Raw genomic sequence first — 27,468 nt, 5'->3', positions numbered from 1 at the left:
CATTTGTCCTCATGATTTTAATGAATCTTCCTTCCAAATACTAATGAACAGAACTTTGGCAAGCATATAGATGAAATGAATAAAAAACACACCAATGAATGCCAACAGAAAACATGCACTGCCTGAGTATTATTTTATTGGTACTCACTGGTTTTAAAACATAAGATGATTATTTTCTTGATTATTTCCAATCCTGGAGCTGTAATTAGGGCAAAGTCTATAATCGAGAGTGTTATCTAGTATACCACTATACATAGCTATGATCACAACTCTTTTTCTGGCAGATGGAGAAATAAAAATAATCGAAACCAATGCTTAAGAAGATCAAGACATTTAACATAAAATTTAAAAATATATACACTGATTTCTAAACACGAAGTCAACCAGTTAAGTTGAAATTTAGTAAAATTAAAAAGGGGTAGGAATATGAGTCAGTTATTCTCAGCTACTCATAGTACTTTTATGTACTCTCAGTAAAAAATAATTATATAATATAGACATCTTAACAGACGTGTGAGATTTATAAAGAAAGATTAAATGTTCTTTAAAGAAAAAGTACTCATTACAATTACGGCACTGAAGAAGCTAGTAATTTTTTCACTTTTATTAATTTTAAATTTAAAACAAAATCCAGTTTGAACCACAAGTGGGAATACAATATTTTCAAGATATTTCTAAAGCTATTACTCTACGTAGTAATGAAACAGAGTTAACAGCGTAAACATAATGTGAACTTTTCATTCCAGTAGTTTATGTATTTTCTTAGGATGAATTTGTTGTTTTTTATTTAACACCACTTAATGGAACTATACAAAACCAGAAAGGTATTTTTTAAATGACTTGCCAAATTTATCATTATGAATGTGTTTAAAAACACAAGTCTGTAAATGTTTGGGGTAAAGAAGCAAGCAAAGTCTTCACCTTTACAGTGAGTTTGCAAGGCTCTGCCTTTGTAAGCAAGAAGAGTAGGTTGTGTTTTTTGCTGCAAACTCTTTTTATACTTAATCTCACTGGAGTATTGGTATATAGAGAGCCCACATACCATATTTTATGAGATCCTGATCAACCTGATTTTTGTGTAATGCTAGTCCTACAAGGTAAAGAACTTCCCTACTGCTCCTTATGCTAGTGGACCAACCTCAAGTTATTATTCCACTCTCATCCCTGCAGAAAGGTCTGTTTGTCCTTTGCATCAGCCCTCTACCTCACCTGCTGCTGAAGAAAAAAGGGACTGGGAAGATTTTTGCTGTCTGATCCACTGTTCCTTTGGAGCAAAGGACAGGGCACAGAGAAGGAAGGATTTTGCTGCTGCTAAGGTATGTGCTAAATCTAAGATGTGTGCCCTAGAATACAACGCTGCCTCCAATCTCCTCTTATCTTTCAGTCAAGTCACTTCCAACACTGTAAGTAAAATATAAGGTTCTTAAATTTGTATCATCAAACATGAAGCGTCTCCTCTTATAGTAATTAATTTCTGCTTTCTTTGGATTAAAAAAGAAGATTCCCTTAAGGAAAAAACTAACACTGACTACCTAACCTGACTGATAGATTTATAGTTTGTTTTAAATGTGACTAAAAGAGTCATCCAGGATTCTGTGGCAACTACCGTGAGTTTGATTATTAACAAAAGTAGTAAAAAGATCTACAGATAGATGTAAGGGTGAATTACTGAAGTTCCAAAATCAAAGTCTGATTCTAAACACAATAACAAAGAAAATTTTCCATTCAGGGATTAAGATGTCTTTAAAAGTTGAAACAATTTTGGAGGTCATCCAGACCAACTTCCATCCAGATTATCATGCCTCACATATAGTAGTCTTCTGAATTATAAAAGTTTATAGTTATTTTTTTTAAACTACATAAATAAGAATTATCTATATATAGAAATATCTATTCAGCAATTCCATAATTTAAATATTCAAATCAAATTGGGCAGAACTGGTTCCTTCTCACCCCCACAGACTGTATTTACACACTAATACATCAAGTTACATTTAAACAAAAAGAATGGTACCACCTGACTAAAATGGAGAAAACAGTGCTCTAACGCAATCCCCAATTTTTTTCATGAACATAAAATTGCAAGTCACTTATGTGAATTTTATCTCAATGACACTGTAAAACAAACAAACAAAAAAACACATACATACACATACATGAACAAAGCCAAACAAACAAAAAAAAAAACAAGTAACTTGCTAACCTGGACTTTGGTCTCTCATTTAAGGTTCTGGAATGCAAATATGGTTTTGAAGGTCCAATAAAATCAATCTCTTGTATAGTCTGTGCACATATTAATCGTTTACATGGACTGTGAATCCACAGCATCACAAATGGGAGACTTTGGTGAATAACCAAATGTGTCCAACATAGAAAATAACTATTTGGTCAAAAGTATAAAAGGTTTGACCTTATTTGAAATATGAAAAAGCTGAGTACTTGGAAGATATATGAACATACTCAGCATAGATAATATGAAAAGTTGAATAAAAGTAACTTTTTGTCTCAAAAAATTATTTTAGGCCACAGTATACAACAGAACTTATTGCTACCTGAAATATCATTAAAAATAGGTTCATATATAGAAGGAGATTATGTATTAGTAATACCTCTTCACTAATATAAAATGATATGCTCCTTTTAGAAGATATACTCTAGACCTCATTTCTAAAACTATTTTTCGCATTTCCAAAACTTCTGTATATATCTAATTAAACTGACCTTACCAAATCCCACAAATTATAAATCAATTAAAGTTCTGATTTCATTAATTTTAGCTTGTTTCATTTCACTAGCATCTGCTTTTTTAGTTCCAAAGGCTCCAGCTGCAAGTTCTCTCTTTGTGTTTTGTATTTTCAGCATATTTTCTTCAACAGAATCCTTCACAATGAACTTTAAAAAGAAAAACAAAGTTAAATTGGTTAAGTACTTTTTAGGTCACAATACTTGAATTCTTTAATTAAAAAAAAATGAGACATGATGAAAATGATACTTTAAAAGAACCTGCTTTCTTACAGTATTACGTAGCTTTCAAAGAAGGTCAATAATAATCTATTAGAAACTGTTTCACTCCCCCTTTTTTCTCAATATACAGTGAGAATATTTAGAACATGATATGATAGCTAGAGATGAGCACCATTTTCCCTTATCACTCAATATAGTTTTCCTGTATAAAGAATACAGCTGTAAGGACATAAGTTACATATTATAACTCCATCATCAAGATAAGAGCAACACACAAAAAAAGCAAACTTTACAGGCAACTCTGAAGCTGGAATATTAGCAAAATAAATGTAACGTATTTAAAAAGCCAAATAAGATTTTCCCAGAAATGAAAGAACAAGCCTTCATCTGGTATAATTTATAACATCAAAAATTTAAGAGAAAAAAAAGTGATCATCTCAATAGATGATAAAGAAGCACTTGATAAAATTCAACGTTTATTCCTGATAAAAACGGTGACTTGAAAAAAAAATCCTCATTAACCCAGAAATAAATGTCCTCAACCTTATTTAAGGATATCTACTAGAAACTTACCAAGAATAACATATTAAATGTAAAGCAATAAAAGTAGTCCCAACGAAGATAGGAACAAGTCAAGAATGATTACTGTGATTACTGCTATTCAACACTGTGTAAGAGGTCCCAGTTACCAAGCTGTATTATAAAATGTTACCAAAATACATAAAAGACCTAAAAAAACGGAGAGTGATACTATCTGAGTTCTTACATGGGAACACTCCGTATTTATAAAGAAGACAGTTCTCCAATTAATCGTAAATTCAATAAATCCCAAACAAGATTTCTTAAGTGGGATTTGGTAACCCAAATCCAAAGTTCAATTCAAGAGTAAATAATAATATTAATAACCAACACAATTTTCAAAAAGAAGGGTAATGAGAGCACTTTGCTCTACTAGATATCAAAGCATACTTTATAAAACCATAGTAATTATTAAAGAAATATTGTCCTGGGAATAGGAAAATAGATCAATGGAACAGAACAGAGTCCAGAAAGAGACCCATGAATTAGTTTATGATAAAGTGACATTTCAAATCAGTAGAAAAAAATGGACTTTTCCAAAAAAATGGTAATGGAGCAAATGATTCTTCATCTGAAAAAAATAAAGTTAGATCCATATCATGAATCATAAACAAAAGGTAAAATATTTCAAAAGAATCAGAAGTACAGGAGATTCTATTTTTTCCCTCCAAATTTTCAGTACAGCAATTTTTATTGATATTTTTGTAAAACACTACTCCCAGTTTACATAATTTACAGGAGATTCATTCTTAAAGTTTGAAGATAAAGCCTTCTGTTCTAAGAAAGACCTCAAAATCCATAAGATACAAAGAAAAAGGCTGATATGTTTTAAATGATAAAAAATTTCTAAACTTTTTCATGACAAAAAGCACATAAAGTTCAAAGACAAGCGAGAGCCTGGAATAAAAAATTTCCAACATACATAAAACATTTAAAATCAGAATTTATAAATAAGTACTTTATACTATAAAACTATATTTGTACTTTATGAAAACTGGGCAAAAGATACAAGCAAGCAATTCACAAAAATATTAACAAGAGATATGTCAAATATGCTAAAGGTCTTAGGTAAATGAGTATTAGAAGGTCACTTTTTGACCATCTCATAAGCATAAATTTACATCATTTTCATATATCATAAAGCCTATTTTGAAAACAACTTGATAGTTATCTAATAAGATTCTAAATCCAGAATTCTAATTTTCTTAACCTATCCTGAAGAAATACTGTACTTGTACATATGCACAAAGATGCACATAATATAATGTTCATTATAGGAGTGTTTTTATTAGCAAAAATTGAACTGGTTAAATAGATGTAATTATGTTACCTGTCTACCATGATAGAATAATAATAAGTTTGACCTGTATGTTCTTACAGGGTAGTCTCCAACATATACTCTTCGGGGGAAAAAACACAGACTGCAAAATAATAAAGTATGATCCCATTTATCTTAAAATAAATTTTTGAAATTTACACATATACGTAAGTATGAATGTATGTAAACAAAAACTTTGACTAGCATGTTAAACTACTGATGGTAGCTTCCTTCTCAACAGCAGAATAAAGATGAGCTTCATAGTTTGCTCTGCATAATTCTATTTCAATCTTTTACAATATATTTACGCATTATTTGTACAATTTTGAAAACCTTATCAACCTAATTTTAAAATAGATATCTTAAAAACTCACTTTCGTGATAATAACTTCTTGCTTCTGGCCAAGTCTATGGCATCTGTCAAAGCACTGATCTTCAGCAGCTGGATTCCAGGCCTAAGAAGAACATGAGTTGGATAATCACCACCCTGATCTGTGAGCGTTCTGCCCAAGTCCTTTTGGTGCAGTATTATTCACTCACCTTTTACTGACTGAAATCTTTCTGAATGAATTCAGATAATGACATTACAAATGCTCTGGGGACAAAAATTTCCACACAGCCCCTGACTACCTCCCCCAATCACTACTATGATAGGCAGGTATTCTCTCCCCTGTCATTTCACTACACCGCTTCTGGTACCTAATACAGGGCCTGATACCTAGAAAGCACACAGTATAAATGATTGCTGATTAATCAAATAATATCTTTCTCATCCCCCCCACCCAGTTTACAATCAAACTATATCTGCTTAACAGAGGAAGTTTATACGCTCTCTTAAATTACTTAATTTACATGAGAAAAGATAGGTAATTGAGTCCATTTATGAAAAAGTTTTCTCCCTTTCTGCTGGTGTTTGGTTCTTTTTCTTTCATTTTCCTCCTTTCATTATGTAAAAGCACAAAAAAAGATTTCAGGAGTAATGAGAAGTCCTAAAAATTATTTTAAGACTCTGCCATACAATTTTCAGTATCTATTTTGAACTAAAAAAGTAACATTAGGGCTTCCCCGGTGGCGCAGTGGTTGAGGGTCCGCCTGCCGATGCAGGGGACGCGGGTTCGTGCCCCGGTCCGGGAGGATCCCACACGCCGCGGAGCGGCTGGGCCCGTGAGCCATGGCCGCTGAGCCTGCGCGTCCGGAGCCTGTGCTCCGCAACGGGAGAGGCCACAACAGTGAGAGGCCCGCGTACCGCAAAAAAAAAAAAAAAAAGTAACATTAGCTAACTAACATTGGCATTATCATGGGCACTGTCTTAAGGTGAAGAATAAAACAATGAAGCACTGAAAAGGGAAGATAAGCAAAAAAGATATAGAGCTCTTCAGTCTAGAAAGATAGGAGTCAAGTGGTTTTGAAATAATATGAATTGTCAGGGTAGGGATCATTAAGTTTTAAACTAAACTATGGGATGACTCTTGAAGCTGAAAACGGTGTTTTGGAGAAAAGGAACATTTATACAGCAAAGTGCCAACTGAAAATAGAAACAAAATCATAAATTAATATGTAGATGACAAGTTTATAGTACAACTTAGGCAGTTATTTTCTTCTTTTTAAAGTTCGCTCGAGGGACTTCCCTGGTGGCGCAGTGGTTAAGAATCTGCCTGCCAATGCAGGGGACACAGGTTTGATCCCTGGTCCAGGAAGATCCCACATGCCGCAGAGCAACTCAGCCCATGTGCCACAACTACTGACCCTGCGCTCTAGAGCCCGCGAGCCACGATTACTGAGGCCCACATGCCTGGAGACTGTGCTCTGCAGCAGGAAAGGCCACTGCAGTGAGGGGCCCGCACACCGCAGTTAAGAGTGGCCCCCGCTCGCAGCAACTAGAGAAACCCCACGCACAGCAACGAAGAGCCAACGCAGCCAAAGAAAATTTTTTTAATAAAAATAAAAAGTAAACTTCCCTTGAGATCGAGAGAAAAGGAGATTTTACTCTTAATTTGCTATAATTTGATTTGGGGATTGTTTTTCGGTATAAAAGTTAGATTTAAAGGACTTATTTAGCTTATGAGTTTCTAAAACTGACATTCTGTGAATATTTTGTATTTTACAATTGGACCCATTTTGAAACCACTATACTAAGAGCTCAGATAAAATGTTCCTCTCCGCTGTCTTTTGTCTAGGAACCTCATGGTGAGACGGCAGTATACATCAAGTATAACTAAATGTATAATAAAATTTACTTGATGATAATATAAAACTGATAGCTCCCATTGTCATATGTAGTGATGAAGGAAGCAATTAACTTTATCAAAAGCTCATAATGAAAAAAAGCTCATAATGAAACATCAAAATACATCAAATAAATCTTAACATATATATAATACTCAACAAAGAGGTAAAAGTCTTCATGAGCAATGTTTTTGGTTTTTTTGTTTTTTTTTTTTACTGAATCTTATTTTTCTAGGACCTGGCTTTTGTTTTAAAGTTAGAAACAATATCTGAAAACTTGAAATGTTCAATGAAAAACAACCAACTTACTATGAAACTATTAAAACATTCTGTAAGTTTTCTAAAAGTATAACTGTTAAAGAGTTTAGTCTCTGGTCAACTTTACAATACTAATTAAATTACTGTATTTTGTATTAACAACCTCTTCCTTATGAAGTACTAAGATTATAACCAAAAAATAATTATTTGGGAACCTGTTCCAAAAATCAGCTTCTAGAATTATCATCCGGTTAGCTAACATGTAACTTAACCTGCAGTTACAATGCATATTTTTTATAATAACCATAATACTAAAACTCTAGCAAAGATTTAAAACTTCATCCACAGAACTTAGGCAAGAAAATACAACAGACCACTGCCATCCCCATGGCATTAACATGCAACCCATGAATGCCTAAGTATGGCTCTGGTTGTAATATTACTGGAAAGGTTACCCTCAGGTGAGGCAAAAAAGCCTTGGTAACAGGTACATGCTTCAACTAGATAGCCTAACCAGAATAACTCAAAGTTTGTATCTTAGTAAAATTTCTTTATGCTATGAATTTTCTGAGTTTCAGGCAGCAAGCTAAAACCACAAACCTTAGATCTGTGAATGCACAGAAACAGCACAGGGTTGCCTCTAGCCCAAACAGTACCCAATGCAAATTAGAAACTGAATTAGTTCAGAGTGCTTCCAGTCCAAAAAGCCCCTTTGTGCAATCAGAAAAAAAGTGCTCCTATGTGGATGCAACTCTAAGTCACACAGTTTGATGTGTCAAGTTCAGAGTGAATTTTAACTCCCACTCTACCCCTAGACCTGTATTGCACACAGTAATTACACTGTATTAGACACCAAAGTTTACCCAAAGCATTCCATTAATGGTACTTGTTTCTAAAACTGTGATGCTGGACCATGTGCACCTAAAATCACCTATGGTCTATATAAAAATGCAGTTTCCTGAGTCTCATCCAAGAACTCCTAAATCTGAAGACAGAGGTCAAATTGCATTTCCTAATTCCTATGCACATTAAAGCTTGAGACTATTAGCACCATGACCGTGGCTACTTTGTCTATCTTGTTTATATCCAGACTCCCTGTGCCAGTAAGATTCCCTGACACAAAGTAAGATCTCATTATTCATGGGCCGAATCAATGAAAACACTTCCCTAAAGCATTAGAGTTAATAGAAACTTATTCTATATATAGAAGAGCAGTAGAAAAGCACAGCGTAATACTTACAAACATGGACTCTGATCCTGATTTGTATATCACTAGCTGTGTGACAGGGCAAGCTATTTCATTTCTCTATGTTTCAGTTTCCTCACATGTAAAATGGGGATAGTAACAAGATCCATCTCATAGAGATGTTGTGAGAATTTCAGTTGATATATGTAAAGCACTTAAGAGAAAGCCCTTTAAAACACTTTTACTAAGTTATTGTCTATTTCTAAAGTTTGCCTAAGAATTTTCACAATCAGTTACAACTATGAAGGTATTTACCAAATAGTTTTTTGTTTTTATTTTTTTTAAGAAGTGGTAACATACCAAAAGGTCTACAAAACTACTTACTGGATCCATTAAAAATACTCGAGAAGCTGCAGAAAGATTCAAACCAACTCCACCTGCTTTTAAGGATAGAAGCATTATAGTTGGAGATCCTGCTTCAGTGTTTTGAAAACACTGAATTGATTCAACTCTTTTCTTTTGGGCCATAGAACCATCCAAACGAGTAAACACAAATCCAGAGGCTCTAATGGAGGGGACAAAAGAGACAAGAAACACTACACTATAAAAACATGTTAAGTAACTAATCTTTTCATTCAACCAATTCTTTCACTAATTTCTGCTGACAAATATTTACTAATCATCTACTAATATGTCAGGCCCTGAGGTCAACCTTTTTCCTATGAACTCAGGACTTAACCTTTAAAATTCTAAGTTCTCAGGAGTATTCTTTATTGTTACTGTTATTTTAGATAGATAAAATGAATAAAACTGGTAAAACATACATAATGATTTTTTGCTATCCAAATTAAAACATTTATATAAAATCCTTTTGCTCCAAGTGAGAAACACTGTTGAACTTACCTGAGTGGTGTTTCTATTAAAGACAGAAATGTTGTAAACTGAGAAACAACTAAACTTTTTATGTTGGGGTTCTTCTTTCTTAAATCAATCAATGCATGCATTAGAGCATTAATCTGAAAAAAATTAGGATACCCATTAGATTCCATTTTGAATTGGAAGAGAAAGGTCCTGCCATATTATCTCCCTAAAATACAAATGTAAAAGACCACCAATTTTTTTAAAAATTGAGACTAAAAAAATACTATCATAATCTGAACACTTTCTCTCAAATTCACCACCAGAAAGAAACAAAAAGCCAGTAACCACCAACAGAGCATAATACTCAAATGACAGGATTAAAAGCAGAATTACTATTTCTAAATATGGTATTTCTTTATATAAACATAAAACAAATATTCAAACATTTGCACATGTATATTTACCTTCGAACTGGATGTCCATTCCATATTAGGCTTTTTCTCAGTGTCACATGCCAATTCTTCTGGAGGACATTCTAATAAATTGTCTCCATGTATATCATTTCTGCATAAAGGGCATTTAGCATGTGGCTATATAAGAAAGAACAAAGTACGAGTGACACTTAGCAAAGGAACAGAAATATAATTTGCCTAAAAAGTTTAAAAGGCATGGTAAATTCTATTTCCCTAACAGCCAGCATTATATTAAACCTTTTATTAGATTCATCCATTTGAGATAAATGTGTACATGCTGAACTCCAGGCAGATATAATGTTCTAATGTAGTAAGTGGGATTGGTAAAGAAGAGAGCAAAAGTAGGTGATCCTGACTAGCAGCAAGAGCTTGAAACAATAAATATTATACTATTTTCAGACAAATAAAGAAACCATGAATAAGTTTCTTGAACCTAATTATAATATACCATAGAACTATTCTTTAGAAGAAAAAAGAAAAATTTCCTTCTTAATAGCCTATAAGGCCAGTCCAGATCTGTTAAATCCTATCAGGTTCATTCAAAGCAGTTATCTGTTGTGTCCCTTTTGTACCAAGGCATACTAATAAGATTATACCTAAAATAACTACATACCAAATACCATTACAATAAAAAAGATTCTGAACCTAAAACAATGTTAGAAGTCAGTATAGTAGAGTTACCTTTAGAGAGGAGGGAGAGAGTAATGATTGGGAAGGAACACAGGAAGATCTGGGTAGTAGTTATATGGATTTGTTTACTTCATAATTCACTGAGCTATACAATCATGGCATGTGCATTTTCCATTATATGTATAATATATCTCAATAAAAATGTTTTAAAAAATTATACCTCAGAAGGATTGCTTAAAGGATTATTCCACTTCACATGAATCTAGACCTACCTTGCTATAGTAGCCAACAGCCATGCATGGCAGTTAAGCTGTTGAAACGTGGTAAAGACAAATTGAGATGTGTTCTAAGTGCACAATACCCCTGAATTTTGAACACTTAAGTTTTAAAAAATCATGTAAGGTATCTTATTAATTTTTTATATTTTAGATATACTGGATAAATAAAAATGCATTATAAGAATTAACTTCATCTGTTTTACTAGAAATTTTTAAATTACCTTTGTGTCTCACATTATCAATCTATTTCTTAGACAAAGATGATCTAAAGAGTTAGTAAAACTAAAATACTGACTGTGAAATATACCTCCAAAAATGTCTTTTTATATGAAAAGGGCTTAATTATATGAAACATATCTATTAAAACACTGATAAACATTAACTATATATAAAAGGTACACTAGTAAATCCAAGTGCAAAACCCTTTATAATCTCTGTTGGACTTGGGTTTTCATTACACTCAACACTGCAACACCACTCCATCAAACACTCAATTTGTATTCAGCATAAAACTAACCTGCTCATTCTGAATGACTTGGCAAATGCAGGGTTTACAAAAGACGTGTGCACAATGTGTTATGACAGGAACCGTTAAAGAATCCAAGCAAATGGCACATTCTTCATCAGAACCTGAGCTCAGAATTAATTTCATCTTCCTTATTAACTTCTTTCGTAGTTCTTCAGGTGTATCATTTCCTAGAGAAAAGGCTGAAAAATTAATTTCAGAGCAAGACTTGTAATATGACTAGACAATCTTAATCTTCCTTATATAGGGAAAAGTTTTGCTTGGGTAGTCTTAAGTCTTTTTATTTATTTATTTATTTATTTTACCACAGGCAAAAAGCACGATTTAAATTTGAAATTTTAAGAAAAATTCAGAAGTTCCACATAACATACCTTACACAGAAACATCACTGTAACACCATCTGTGGGTACTACCGTAGAATAAAAGGCCGATCCAATTTGAACCTTTCTTCTAAGACTATCACTGGAAATCCTTGAAAACCTCATTAATATTCCATTTCATTGTTGAGAGGTTCTTGAGTATATTTCTAGTTGAGTCCTATTCTAAAATCAATGTCCATTCGACAAATAAACTAAATTTAGGCCATATGAAAAATTTCTCATTCTGATTTAAATATCTCTAATAAATATGATGTGTAAACCAATCACATTTACGTACCTGAGGGACCACTGGAAGACACTGCGTTTGTAAGAAGGTGAGTATGACAACAAATCTGCCGCAATCTAAGCAAAAGACCCAGGACATCTGCATAGTGTGCAAGGACAGTCCCTTCATTAAAATACCTAGAGGTAAAAACGTTAAATATTATGAAGGCCCCTAAACAATAATATTTCCTATTCTAAAACAGTGCAACAAAAATGGCATTGTTTTCTTCTTCCCTGGAAATCACTTCAAAACATGAATGGAAAACAGAAAAGTAAATCTATCTTTAATGAAACCAGGAGAGCTTTGTAACAATAAAGCAAAGTATATGAGAAATGGCTGCCAACTGCAGTAGAAGTCAAAAACGAAGATACTGAGAGATATGACTACAGATCTCAAGCAGACCTGCCAGAGCACAGTTCTTCAAAATAGCATTCCCTGAGGAGAAAATCACCATCTCTTATGTGCATGGCTCATGGCTTGAACGTCCCTGGACAAGTTTATACCAAGACGGAGGGAAGGCAAGCTGAATAAGGAAACACATGGCCCTACTGTGTTTTCAGAAAAGACTGTAACTACAGCATTCCATATTGTAAGGAACCCTAAAGCTTCTGATCTCTGTTTTATGAGCACAAGTAAAATCTGAAAGAACTCACATGTAACCCTGAGTCATAATGAAATAAGGATATATTTCCTGCCAGTCGAGGATACAGCTATGACTCCTGTCCCTTCACATGAATCTCTTGCAAATAGCTAGTCCAGAAAGAACTCAAGACATTCATATATGAGTAACAATCAGCAAAGAGCAAGGGAGAGAACAAATGGCAGTGAAAGAAAACTCACCAGAAAAATGTTGCCAGAGAGCAAATAAAAATTATGACCAAGAATGCTGCCATGATTTAACACCACTCAATAAAACAGTTCCTCCTAAAAAAACACCAATAGCTTAAAGTAGAGACAAAACTTGAAAAGGTAGGGCAAAACAAAATAGAGATCAAAGATGAGCTGGTACAGCTAAAAAGTATGAAAGAGAAAAGTAAACTATCAGAGAAAGCCACAGGGAAGCCAGCATAAAAGAGAGTAGCCACTGATAAAAACATAAGAATGTGGAAAACAGGATTGAGAAAAGCAAAATTAAACAGAAAGATGTAAATGATTAGAATAAAATGATACCTATGGAAAAAAAAGAATATCCAGCATACACAGAGATAAATAAAATAATGGAACAGAAAACAGTATTTAAGAAAACTTTCCCAAAAGGGGGTACAGGGGAAGACTGGAATCTACAGATTTAAATGATACCACATGTTCCATAAAAATATCAACAGAGATCCTGGTGAAATTGCTGGACTTTAAAGAAAAGAATAAGATAAAAATCAAGGTTTTCCATGGAACTATTCAAAATAAAATACAGTAGAACAAAGACAATACAGGTTCTGAAGAAACAATGGGTGATCCAAAAATGATATACCAAGGCAATCTGGTATTTAAGTATTAAGGCAATAGGAGAAATATAGCCTAATGGTAAAGAGGACAGACTCTAGAGCTAGACTGTCTGAATTCAAAATCTGGCTCTGTCAATTTAACTGTGAAAACTTGGGCAGGTTTCTCAACCTGTGTCTTGAGCTTCCTCAGCTGTAACAGTGGTATAATACATACCTCGCAGGACTGTTGTATTAAAAAAGTTAGTACATGCAAAGCATTTAGAATAGTGCTGGACTATGGTAAATGATATATATCTGCTGATATTATTAGTAAGAGTAGTATTACGGCAACAAATGCTTCTCAGTATTCAAGAATGCAAGGAATAGGCAATATAAAGATTGAACTTACAAATTCTAGAACCAAACTACCTGAATTTAAACACCACCTCTGTCATTCATTAGCGGTGTGACACAGTGTAAGTCACCTAACTGCTCTGTGCCTCAGATCCTTCATCTGTAAAATGTAGGTAATCCCTGTACTGACTTAATAGGATTGTTGTGAATTAATACACATAAAGCTCTTAGATGAATGCATAACACGTAGTAAGCGCTCAATAAATGTTAGTAAATGTAATACCTATTAAGATATTTTTAAATAACATTTTTTCTTTGAGAACACAGTTTCAATAAAGTTACTCTTTTTCAACCTTTTCAAACAGAATAACATTTACCAATAGTCTAATTATTCCCTGGCACCACTTCTTACACTGAAAATGAATATTTCAGTTTAAGAAATTTCTTTTGAGTGCCAGATACCGAAGTAGAAGTTTCCTCCTACCTCGCCAGCTACTCCTGTCTTGTTAGAACTCTTCTCTAACTTCACTCACTCTCTTGGTGATCTTACCCAGTCTCTCGGCTAAAATGGCCATTTACACACAGGTGACTTTCAAATTTATATCAAACCAAGAGCATTCCCATGAACTCTGATCTCATATCCAACTGACCATGTGACATCTCCACTTGGAAATCACACAGGCATCACACAATCCATGTGTCCAAAGCTGAGTTTCTCGTCTTCCCTGAAAACACTCTGCTCCTCCCTATAGACCTGTTCTGCAAATGGCAATTCCATCCTTCTAGCCACTCATGTGAAAAACCTTGCAGTTATATTTCACTCCTCTCTCCCACACCCCATACTAGATCAATCAGCAAGTTCTGTTGGCTCTACCTTCAAAATACAACAGAATCCGGGCATTTCTCACCCCCTTACTACTGTAGTAAAAACAAAAACACCATCATCCCTTACTTTGATTTTTGCCACTGTTCTCCCTACTTATGCCTTGACTCTACAATGTAAGTCTTAACACAGCAGCCAGTTATCCTTTAAAAATATAAGTAAAATTAAGTCACTCGTGGTTCAAAACCCTTCCTTCAAAGGTTCCCAAATCTCATAAACAGTAAAAGCCAAAGTTCTTCAAATATGCCACAATGCCTTACATTACTGTCATCCACCCCCACTCCAACAGCTCTCTGACATCATCACTATTTTCCACCTTGCTCATATTATCCAGCCACACTTGCCTCTCTGTTGCTCAAGCTCCCCAGGTATGCTCCCAACTCAGGGCCTTTACACTTGCTGTTCCCCTCTGCCAGAAATGCCCCCAACCCCAATCTCCTTTCAATCTTTTCCCACGTATCACCTTCTCAGTGAAATCATCTTCCCTGAATACCCTATAAAAACAGCTTCAGTGCTCCCTTACCTCCTTTCTCTGCTTTACTTTTTTTCCATAAAACTTAGTTTTTTAATCATCTGTTACCTCCCACTGAAATATAAACTCCTTGAGGGTAGAGATTTTTGTCTGCTTTACTCTGCTGTATCCCCATGTGTACAACAGTGCCTGGCACACAGGCACTTAATAAATTTTGGTTGAAAGAATGAATATGAAGGAAACTTGAATCACCACTGCAAGATTTTGAACTCTGAAATCGCTTGCTTAGAACAATCTTTCTCAATATTCCTAATTCCTATTAAACCTGCTTTGTACCTCACTGAAGTTCTTATGTTTTGAAGATTCCCCTATATTCTCAACCCTGTCCTGCCTTCACTTGTCTCCTACTCATTCTGGTTCCTTCATGCATTCACATCAAACGTGCTCTTGCTTAGACTAGAATTTCTCACCTACCAATCCCCAATACCTTTAATCTACACTTCATCAGCTCCGAGTTCCAGATTTCCATGTGTGGTTGGAAAGTCGTACTGATTTAACTTTTACATAGATCCAATACCATGTGGAGCCTGTCTACCACTCTAAAAACCTTACTTTTTGCAATGGCTGCAAATCCAGTCTACCTTCCTCAACTTCCCACTGCCTTACTCTGTAGATATCTTGTCTTATAGTTCACTGATTGTACTCTTGATATTATTTACCTCCATAGTAGGCTTTATTTTTCTCCATCAATTTTTTTATTCTCTTTTCTATCTGTAGTCTCTTCCATGTTCTCTTCCTCTCAAAGCAATTACACAAACAAAACCATCAAAAAATTGGTCCAGCAGCCAACTGTCAATCGTATCTACCAGTCTTCTTCCTTTTAAAGACCCACTTCGTGAAAAATGGTCTACCCCTACAGCTGGCTACTTCTTTGCAATCCCTTTGCTCCTACAATTTGGCTACATATCTCATCATTCTAGTGAAACCATTCTGGGAGTTTATACTGGTAACTTCTGAATCACCAAATTACTGCAAAGAGCCTTTACTAAGTCTCTGCACTAGGTGACACTACTAACCATATATTCTTTCTGGATTACAGTCTTTGCCGGAATTCTGTAACAGTTTCTCTACTTTCTTCATACATCTCCCCTTGATAGAAGCTCTTCCAGTGGCTCCTCTTTCCTATGTCTTTAATGTGGAACGTTCCCCCAAGTTTTAGCCCTTAATAGGTTTATTTTCTCTAGATATACTTCTCTCAATGTTTTTAATCTTCTCCCATGACACAGAACCAGGAATAGAAGCAAGCAAGGTCTTCTGACTAGCAATCCAAGACTTGCCATTTCACGTAAACTTTTTTCCTAACTTAAGGAATTACTTACCTGGTGAATTATAGTATTATTTCACTCACTTCAACTATTAATTTGTTAAAAAGTAAATAGTTAAAAAAAACAAATTATACTTCAGTGCACTTAATAAGACTTTATTGCTAACATACCTAAAAAATGCTATTCAATTAAAGTTAACAAAGAAAATAAAAACTAATTTCTAAAATGACTTTCTTTCTCCATACCTTCCAATAGTAGCTCTGCCTTCATTTTTCACAGACTGGTAGATCTTCCTCTCTTCATCTGAAAGTGTAATGTGCTGAATAAATACTTTACGTTCTGGTAACTCCAAAACAGGTTTTCCTCTAATTTTGCTTGTCTTTGTTCTTCTAAGTGTAATATTTTTAATTAGGGACTGTAAACGCCTAATCAAAATAAAAGAAATAATCACATAACTTTTTATTTCTTCGTAAGTTAATTTAATGAGAACGGAAAAGAATATCTTAATCTATTACCGTACTATAACCTTAGTAAAGATTTTTTTTAAAAAAACGCTTATTTGGAGTTTTATCCAATCTTATAATGACAGACATATTCTACAAAGAGAAAATTATAGTAACAAAATACATTTAAATTTGCCCTCAATTCAGTACCTGTCACAGTTTAATCTTTTATCCTGTCCTTATTTTTCTTAAGCTCTCTCCCCGTTTTTCTAATCACTAACCCTCTTTTTCCTTCTCAATTCTGTCAACTATACCACCCGAAGTTTGACACTCAAATTCTTAAAAAGTAGCTATTAAGCGCAAGGCATTATACTAATATTTATTATGTCTTTATGTACCATAAATACACAAATGAGTAAGATCTTATCTTCAAAAAATTTCTCCAGTAATATGAAAATCAAGGTACATAAATAATTTTTATAAAGTAACGAATGCCAAAAAAATAAAAATTAAAACATGATGTGACAATTCAGAAGAGGGATAAATGCCTTCTAGATTCTACAACCTTTACAATCTCTTTTCTCAATATCAGAAAAAAAAAGGAAGCAACTCTTTAAAAAAAGATTTTTTCCTAACATTGAAATATAAATACAATTTCTTAAATCAGAATTTAAATAGTTGGTTCTGAGGAATCAAGGAGACAGTACTGCAAACTAGGTGAGTGGCTTTTGAATCTTCTTCACTGTAACCCACAGTAAGAAACATATTTTACTCCATCCATCAAACACACAGAAACACATACACATATAACAGAAACAAACATTTCACAAAACGATACTGTGTGTGATGCGCTCTGCTATCTTCCTAAATCTTCTACTCTATTTCATTTTCTTTAATGAACAGCTATAATGCTAGCTGCCATCTTTATGATTTCACAAAATGCTAATGAATCCTAAACGCTCTGTCTGAAAACCACTGCTCCAGGCAAAAAATCTGAACATTAGCCTAGTACCTTGCAAAATGGCTATGAGCAAGTTGATATTTATGAGAAGTTGAGTTTTTATCTGTCTCCGCCAGAAACAACTTTCTGTCTTGTAAAACTCTTGTTAATGCCACTGTATTACCACATCATTCAGCTGTCACTATATAAAGCTATACAATGGGGGTCCCCAACCCCCAGGCCATGGACCGGTACCTGCCCGTGGCCTGTTAGGAAACAGGCTGCACAGCAGGAGGTGGGCAGCAGATGAGCAAGCAAAGCTTCATCTGTATTTACAGCCGCTCCCCATCACTCGCATTACCGCCTGAGCTCCGCCTCCTGTCAGATCGGCGGCGGCATTAGATTCTCATAGGAGCGTGAACCCTACTGTGAACTGCACCTGCGAGGGGTCTAGGTTGCACGCTCCTTATGAGAATCTAATGCCTGATGATCTGAGGTGGAGCTGAGGCAGTGATGCTAGCGCTGGGGAGTGGCTGCAAATACAGATTATCATTAGAGAGAGGTGTGACTGCACAGAGACCATAATAAATCAATTGCTTGCAGACTCATATCAAAACCCTATCAGTGAGTAGCAAGTGAAAACAAGCTCAGGGCTCCCACTGATTCTGCATTATGGTGAGTTGAATAATTACTTCATTATATATTACAATGTAATGATAATAGAAATAAAGTGCACAATAAATGTAATATGCTTGAATCATCCCGAAACCATCCCTCACCCCACCCCCGTCAGTGGAAAAACTGTCTTCCACGAAACTGGTCCCTGGTGCCAGAAAGACTGGGGACCACTGCTATACAAGATAAGTTATGAAAATTTAGTGCATTTTGGATTCTCTGAGCATATAATGTTTTTCCTGTCACTACTTAATTTATTAATGGTGGTTTTGAGGGTAAGAGCAACACACAAAGACCATATAGCTCTGCCTTCACAGTTCTGACTAAAATCAGGGGAAAGGAGAGTTAACCTTTTAGTGGTAGGTAGAGATATTTATCCCCCCAAACAAGAATCATCAGTTTTTTGACAGTCAAAGACATTGAGCTGTAAACACTTTTTGGAGAGGAAAGCCAACAGTCAGGTTAAAATAGTAATGAAAGTGGCAACTGCTTCAAGCTGCGAAAAATTATTTGTAGCTAATATTAATCAGTTGTCCTGAAATTACTGACCTAAGTCCACCTTCATCTCCCATTGTGACAGGACGCTGTATTGTTCTATGCCACCATTCTCTATCAAGAAATGGTTTAAGTTTTAAGAAGGAAAGAAGAGACCACAAGTCCTTTAAAGAATTCTGAATTGGAGTGCCTAAAAAGAAGAGAAAACTGTTATAACTCTATATCCAGAGTACACAATCAAAATATCCACAGGCCCAATCAACGGAGACAACACTTGAAAATGGGCACTTTGTTCTAAGCGCTCCCACTAACTATTAAGCTGTGACTATAATCCTTTGTTAAACATATACACAATCTCAAAATACAGTCTGGCTCTGATTTTTAGCTCTCACTTGCCATACTAACAAAAAGACCACAGACCCCGTAAACTCAACTTTCTCCCTATAAAGAACATTTGCTTATTTGATTTTTAAATCAGCAGCACTAGCAAGAAGGAAAAAACTAATTTGAGTTTATATTCTCGTCCCCATCTTCCAGTACAGGTTCATGAGTAGCAGACAAGCTCCATGATGGGAAGTAGAGAAATCAAGATTCTAATTGGAGGATTAAAGTGTCTAGAGTTCCAAAGTTCAAAAATAAGTATAGTGACTGTTCCATAAATGAACTATAATTCAAATGTTGCTATATCATGGGCAGCTATTAAAAAAAGTCAAAATGTTTTATTAAATGATTTCTATAATTGATTTTTGGGAGAGACTTTATATCCACTTGAAGTTTACAAAGTTACCTCATAACTTACTTAACCATACATATTTGGGAATTCATTTTCTTAAAGTACATGCTATCATTACCTGTCAATACCCATCTTCTTTCTGCTTCTAAATCAAGTACAGCTTTTGTCTGCTGAGCATTTGGATTTCGTATGGCATGTCCTTCATCCAGGATCACTCTTAGCCACCTTATACTATGTAGCGGACTATCAGCTTTAGTCTGAAATAAATGTTTCATATGAATTAAAAACACAGGAAAGTAAAATAATACTTTATGTAATTTGATAAGTAATATGAGTTGTTATTCTTTAATATCATCACTTACTATGTGGTAGGTACTGCTTTAAGCACTACATATATTAAATTATTAAATGTTCACAAACTTACGAAGTACTATTACTCGTGTTTTAGAGATGAGAAAATTGAAGCACCAAGGTGTGACGTATGTTGCTCAAAGTACCACAGCTATGAAGTGCAGAGCTAGCATTCAAACCCAGGTAGTCTAGCTCTCTGATGAGACCTTGGTTCAAAACACTGAGCTATTCTTATTCTGCCTCAGATTCAAACATATGATGATATAAAAATTGTCAGTAAAAATAATTATTTGAATATAACATAATTACTTTTATGTAAAAGTTAATGTTCTTACCTAAAGACTAAAATTTTTATAGTAAAGTATTTTGGAAAACATTTTAACTTAACAACCGGAATTATAGGCAAACAACAATTAGAATTCTAAATGAACTGGGAAACAAATTTCAGATACAAAAAAGCTTATTTTTAAATTGAGATAAACAATTATCAATCACTATGACAGAAAACAATATTCCAGAATATCAGAAAAAGTAAGAATTCATTTGCTAATTGCTATATACACGTAATTACAATTCAGATTTTAAAATTTAAATGCTTTAAATATAAAATATTCCTAAATTAGTATCTAAAGGAAGTTGAACTTTTTTTTTTTTTGCAAAATATTAAAAAACAATTTCCTCTTGGGGGGACTAGAGAGGCAGAGCTGCAGCATCACCCTCCAAGAGGTGACCCCCAGTGCCAGGCCCCCACACCAGTACAGGAAGGCCAGGCAGCCCCACACCCCAGCAGATGGGGTCCCTGGGCTCAGCTGTTGGGCTGTGAGGACAGCCTGATGCTCAGGTTTCCCCACCTGTACAGTATGGTAAATCTGTGCAGATAGTGTGGTAAATGCCGCACCTTAAGAAACCTGTGAAACTCCTGATTTAGAGATCCTTAATTTGGGGCTAGAACCCATGGATGGGATTTAGGGCACTCCTACCCGTTCCTGAAATTATATACAAAATTATGTGGATATGTATGCACATGAATGCTTCTGGAAGAAGGGTCTAGAGCAGCACTGTCGAATAGGAATGTCATGCAAGCCACGTATGTCATATTAAATTTTCCAGTAGCCACACTTTAAAAAGTAACAAGATGTAGGTAAAATTAATTGTAATAAAATATTTTATTAAAAAAAATTTCCCGTTTACTTCCTACATATTAAGGGAAGAGTATAAAGCCTGAATTTTGGAACACTTTAGAAACCTGAAGCAATTACTTAAATTCAACTTCCAAAAATCTCTTGAGTATCAACATACTTACTCCATAGTCATGAGTTAAAATATTATATGTAGTCAAAACAATATCCTGTTTTGAAAGCAAGGCTGGGTCTCTAACACGATCAGGACCATAATAAACATAAAAATTCAAGTGCACATCTGATTTTATATGTTGTCCAAACTGGTCCTAAAAGAAAATTAGAAATATTTTAATGATAAGTAGGTTAGTGGGAGGTTCAATATGTGTATAAAATGTACTGTCTTGGTAGTAGTGTCACAAGTCAAACTACCAAAATTGCATAAAAACAAGTTTCATGCAATCGAAACTAAAACAACAACAACGATAATAACAATACTAGTTATGTTATTGTCAGGGAAACTGACATATATACAATAATAATACATTATATAAATTTTGCCTGTCCCTACCAGTGGGCAGCTGCTTCATTTTTAGAAGGAAAAAGCAACCAAGCTTTTTTAAAACAGTAAGTTATTTTTAATTTAGTATTTTACAAAAAGGGTCTTTAATGCTTCCATTTAGTGACGTAGTATTATCAAAATTAAACACTGAAAGAACAGTAGGCGATATTTTCATGAATGTAGGTAGAGATTCAAGCACAGTATCTACTTTCATTCATTTATTATAGGCCTACTGTTTGCCAGGTATCAACCAGAAAGGTGGTGCAGCTAAAGAGAAAAATAACACCTGGTCCCTGTCCTCCTTGACAGCATGATCAGTTTTAAAAACTTGAGAATTTTTTGTCTGCTTTGGTTTTTTTTAACTCAAGAAAACAGTAGATCCAGGAGATTCTGAGCAAGAAAAAAAAAAAAAAAGATTAGAAAGAGACAGAAGGTACTAAGGAGACACAGCTGGGAAACTAATAGATGAAAAATGAAAAAGATGATGAAGACCTATACCAGACTGGCAAAAGTAAGAACAGAATGGAAAGGACTGGTGTGAGAGACAGTGAGTGATGGGACTTGAGAACTAATTAAATATGAGATATGAAGAAAAGGGAGAAGACAAAAGAAGACTCTGATACTTAAAATAACTACTAGAAGAACTGTGTGATAAAGATACAGAGAAGTTTAAAAAAAGAAGGGAAAGCAGGCATAAAGATGAGAAAGACATAACAAGTATTATTATTTTAGACATTTAAAATTTTTGGTCACCATAGAATATCTGACTGGAGAAATATACTACAAAAATTTAAATACTGGCCTGTAATGCAGGTGTAGATACAGACTTTAAAGTTATCAGTAGACAGTACATGAAGCTACAGGAATGAATAAGATTTTCTAAGGAGAACAAATACAATGAGGAAACCAGGTTAGGGGAAGAGCCTTCAGAGAGCAATATTTAAAGAGCACAGCTTATGCTTCTATTGGGAGATAAGACATGATGTCTGAGATATGATTTTAAATATTCCAGCAAAGAAAGAAATAGAGCAAATGTGGTAAACTTTTGATTCTTGAATCTAGATGACTAATGGAGATCTCATTACAAATTTTCATAATACAAAAAAAAAAGCTTTAAGTGAAAAAAAGGCAGACTACATAGGAAGCATGGAAGGGAGAGGTAGAGAAAAACAGTGGTCAGAAAATTGGGATAGCAAACAAAATCTTGGGCAGGGGACCAAAGAATATCAAAGTTTCAAGAATGAATACAAGATCAATTTTTTTTTTTTTTTTTTGCGGTACGTGGGCCTCTCACTGTTGTGGCCTCTCCCGTTGCGGAGCACAGGCTCCACACGCGCAGGCCCAGCGGCCATGGCTCACGGGCCCAGCCGCTCCGTGGCATGTGGGATCTTCCCGGACCGGGGCACGAACCCGTGTCCCCTGCATCGGCAGGAGGACTCTCAACCACTGCACCACCAGGGAAGCCCCAAGATCAAATTTTTACTTTGTAATTTATGTTCATTCCCTCTCTTTACCAAAAGGATTAAAGATTTACAAAATAACACATAACAAAAAGTAATAAAAGGGAAACAAAGTAAGGGCAGAGGAAAAGAAAAAGGGAACTCACTGGACATGGCAACAATGAAGTCTTTGAAGGCCTTCAAAAAGAGTTTCTATGGAGGGTGGGAGCGAAAACCAGACTTACTGACTTACTGTGGGCTAAAGAGAGAATGAAATCTGAAACAGTAAAGGCAAAAATACAGAAAAGAGGGTAAAACATGAAAGAGTAAAGGTGAAAATGCAGAGAATTTTATCAAGAAATCTGGTGGAAAACGAAAGGAGAAAGTACAGTAAGAGAAAACTGAATCAACGGGTTACCTTGAAATGAAACAGAGAATATTTGTGGAAATATCAGACTTGACATAAAAGAAAATTAACTCTTTTGGAGAAAGAGAACTATAGTATTGAGTTTCTAGTCACTGTGCTGGGTTGCGTGTGTGTGTGTCTGTGTGTGTCTGTGAGAATGAAACAGGTGTTATTATTTAATTTTCCATTGGGAGGATAAATAATCTGTCTAAATATCCAGAAAAATTATGTGGTGTAAGTGGGATTGGTATCTTCCTCCTTTAACTGGATTCTTTCCCATGTCTGAAGACAAAGAAGGGAAGATAAGGTACTTCTAGCTTGTTTATTACGGTGCTAGGTTATGTTACCGGGGGGCTTGGAAGAGAGCAGCTTGTCAAGAGATTGCAAAATTCTAATTCTTATCCCTGTATGCTCAGCCATCACTCATTCCTTTAAAAGTCAGTTTTTCCATAACCACAGTAGGCATGATTTTGCCAAGGTTTCCTTTCTTAAGTTTATATACTAAACTTTGGGGGTTTTTCCAAATATAAAATTATAATGACATACTAATTACCGATTTTAAAAACACATATCCATGGCCCCAAGCAGTTAAAAAATCACTGTTATTTTGTTTATACCTCCATTAATACTTGTAAACCTCACCCTGAAACTGCTATTCAAGTACCCATGTACTGTCTTTCCAGCAATGGACCACACATCTAAAGAAATAGCATAGCTTTGTTGGAATAAAAAAAAAAAAAGAGCAAGAGAGAACTAAAACTCATCCTGGTCCTAAGAGGAAAAATGACACTAATGAGAAGACAGTGTAATTAAAAAAAATAATAAATACACCAAAAACTCATAATAAAAAGATAAGAGCCAAAGAAGGCAAAGCTACATAAAAGTCAAGAAGATATGAAAGAGGTCACAGAATCTGACAATTAGACAATAACCACTCATTTTTTCCAAGGAAATTTAGAGAACTGGTGGCAGAAGCCAAGTTAGAATGAGCTAAGGAGTTAGTAAATAAAAGCATAAAGTGGAAATTAAACCCCAAGAGTTATGACAGTGAATGCAAGAAGAGTAGCAACTTAAAGGTGAGACATAATCAAGAGAAAGTATTTAAAAATGTAAAAGACCTGAGTATGTTTCATGAAAGAGCCAGTGGAGAGAGACTGAATAATCAGGCAAGGGGAAAAATAACAAACAAAATGAAAAGGCAGAAAGAGATGGCATCTAATGTATAGACTAAGGTATTGCTCTTACAAAGAGTAGGACCTCTTCCACCTGTGAGATTAGAGGAGGAAAGGCCAGGAGAGATGCAGATAACCTTGGAGATGGCAAGAATGGAAGTTCACACCCAGTGGTCTTTTTGTTCACAGTGCTTCCAATAGAGTCATTATTTCATTATAACATGCAGCTTGAAGCTCAAACTGGAAAGGAAATAGAACCAAGCTGCTCCTACACATAACACATAAAGAGGTTCCATTCCAATGCAATGTTTTAGAACAGAAAAGCAATCTAGAAGAAGAAGAAAAAAAAAAGACAATATTTTCTGGTGGTAACCTTAAAAGCCTAGGCTCTAGAATCAGAATGTTGGAGACTATATCCCAGCTCCATCAATTACTGGCTGGATGACCTTAGGCAAGTTACTTAATTTCTCTGTGTTTCAATTCGGTCCCCTGGAAAATGAGAATAATAGTCGTGAAGATCAAATGAGAAAATCTATGAAAAGAGCTCAGGAAACAACTGAGCACATAGGAGCTCACCAAATGTTATCAGCTGTTATAAAAACAAAAGTGATCTTTAGTGGTGTGCTTAAAAAAGAGGTTCCAACAGTTCATAAATAAGGTGGGGTCTTAAATTATACACTCTGGGGGACAGCAATGGAAGAGGCAGGAGTACAAGCCACATCTTACGACAGCAACTGACAGTGTTTCTTTCTCTGCTATAAATGTTCAAAGAAAAATGACTTCAGTTCAGCAAATATAATCCCAATTCACTTAACAATTGCTTCAGTTTAAATATAAAGTGCTGACCAAGCATATTTCTTTCTTTTTATAGTGTCCGACAAATATAAATGACATGTTTTTAAAGGGCTGTGAAGACTTACAATCCAGTTGCTTAACACAGAAAGTGGACAGATGATCAGTGTTGTTCTTGGTCTCTCCTCAATATCAGTTTTCTTTGAACTCTCCACTGCAGATGCTCCTGAAAGAAGATACATACTTCAGCTGTTTTTTTTTTTCCTCAAACATACACAAAGTCAATGAAGATATGACAAAAATGTGCCTCTATGAAGAGAAATTAGGAAGAATTAAAATGAAGGACTTCTGTTTCTAGTCATAAGGAAGTAACAGGAACTAGATATTACCCTGCCACTTCATACAACTAAAAATCCAGATAGGGATTATTTATGGGGGAAGGCAGAGGACTGTGACCGGGAAGGGGCATAAAGAGGAAGTTTGGAATATCTCCTAATACTCGTTAGGTTATTCATAGTTATTAAAGTTAACATTTGTTTTATGCAGTTTTCTGAATTGGTATTACAGTTAATATGGTAGCCAGACTCCAAGATGGGCCCCAATGATATCTACTTCCTGACAGTCACAACCTTGTGTAGTCCCTCCCACACTCAATAGAAATGATAGTTATCACTTCCGAGATTATAAAAGTTACAAAAGATACAGCTTCTGTCGCAGCGGCTCTCTACCTCTCTCTAGTTGGCTTCTCTCTCTGATCACCCCCTCTGGGGGAAGCCACCTGCCATGTTGTGAGGACACTCAGACGCTCTATGGAAGGACACACTACAATTTTATTTTCCATTCCTCTATTGGACAGTACTTACATTATTACCAATATTTCACTAAAATAATGGGGTAATGAACACTATTTTTTCATATCTCCTAGTAGATATCAAGACAGTTCTAGCTTGTGTATCTCTGGCTTCATTATATTTGGCCTACTTGCTCTCCATGGTAATTTACACTTCCATCCACCATGCATTCCTGCTGCTACACAACTTGCCTATACTTGACACTGTGAGATTTTTTTTTTTTTTTGGCTGCACCACGCAGCTTGCGGTATCTTAGTTCCCAGACCAGGAGTTGAACCTGGGCCCTTGGCAGTGAGAGCACAAAGTTCTAACCACTGGACCACCAAGGGATTCCCTGAGACTTTTAAATATTTGTAAATATGATGGATGAGACACTATCTCACTGATCCTTTAATGTGCATTTACCCTATGATTCAGTCTGCCTATCTTTTCCTATGTTTATTAGTTATTTGGCTTTTCTTTGCATGGACTGTACATTTATATTCTTAGTGTCTATTCCCCTATTGGGCAGTCTTTTTTCTTTTTTTTAATTTTTATTTATTTTTAAAAAATCTTTATTGGAGTATAATTGCTTTACAATGGTGTGTTAGTTTCTGCTTTATAACAAAGTGAATCAGCTATACATATACCCCATATCTCCTTGCTCTTGTGTCTTCCTCCCACCCTCCCTATCCCACCCCGCTAGGTGGTCACAGAGCACTGAGCTGATCTCCCTGTGCCATGTGGCTGCTTCCCACTAGCTATCTTTTTTACATATGATAGTATATATTAGTCCACGCCACTCGCTCACTTCGTCCCAGCTTACCCTTCCCCTTCCCGGTGTCCTCAAGTCCATTCTCTACATCTGCTTCATTATTCCTCTCCTGCCCCTAGGTTCTTTATAAGTATTTTTTTATATTCCATATATAAGTGTTAGCATACGGTATTTGTTTTTCTCTTTCTCACTTACATCACTCTGTATGACAGTCTCTAGGTCCATCCACCTCACTACAAATAACTCAATTTCGTTTCTTTCTCTGGCTGAGTAATACTCCATTGTATATATGTGCCACATCTTCGTTACCCATTCATCTGTTGATGAACACTTAGGTT

At 35.1% G+C, this 27,468-nt stretch overlaps 1 protein-coding gene across 2 annotated transcripts in view; it reads right to left on the bottom strand.

The window, feature by feature from the left end:
* Window positions 1–571: 571 nt before the first annotated feature.
* The window catches only part of HLTF (helicase like transcription factor), a 72,839-nt gene continuing 45,942 nt past the window's right edge, over window positions 572–27,468 (bottom strand). For both annotated transcript variants that reach the window (XM_060099552.1, XM_060099553.1), the window contains exons 14-25: window positions 25,654–25,751; window positions 21,340–21,483; window positions 19,804–19,942; window positions 19,007–19,142; window positions 16,645–16,824; window positions 11,957–12,081; window positions 11,291–11,469; window positions 9,857–9,982; window positions 9,435–9,547; window positions 8,916–9,096; window positions 5,236–5,316; window positions 572–2,892 (exon numbers count right to left, since the gene is read on the bottom strand). In XM_060099552.1, the coding sequence (XP_059955535.1) occupies window positions 2,740–2,892; window positions 5,236–5,316; window positions 8,916–9,096; window positions 9,435–9,547; window positions 9,857–9,982; window positions 11,291–11,469; window positions 11,957–12,081; window positions 16,645–16,824; window positions 19,007–19,142; window positions 19,804–19,942; window positions 21,340–21,483; window positions 25,654–25,751 (1,655 nt within the window). In that variant the 3' untranslated portion in view covers window positions 572–2,739. The remainder of the gene's footprint in view (window positions 2,893–5,235; window positions 5,317–8,915; window positions 9,097–9,434; window positions 9,548–9,856; window positions 9,983–11,290; window positions 11,470–11,956; window positions 12,082–16,644; window positions 16,825–19,006; window positions 19,143–19,803; window positions 19,943–21,339; window positions 21,484–25,653; window positions 25,752–27,468) is intronic.

This window comes from Mesoplodon densirostris, chromosome 5, assembly GCF_025265405.1.
Source record: "Mesoplodon densirostris isolate mMesDen1 chromosome 5, mMesDen1 primary haplotype, whole genome shotgun sequence".
Classification (NCBI taxonomy): Eukaryota; Metazoa; Chordata; class Mammalia; order Artiodactyla; family Ziphiidae; genus Mesoplodon; species Mesoplodon densirostris.
The sequence above is the reverse complement of the archived record's forward strand: the minus strand, read 5'-3'. Positions and strand labels throughout refer to the sequence as shown.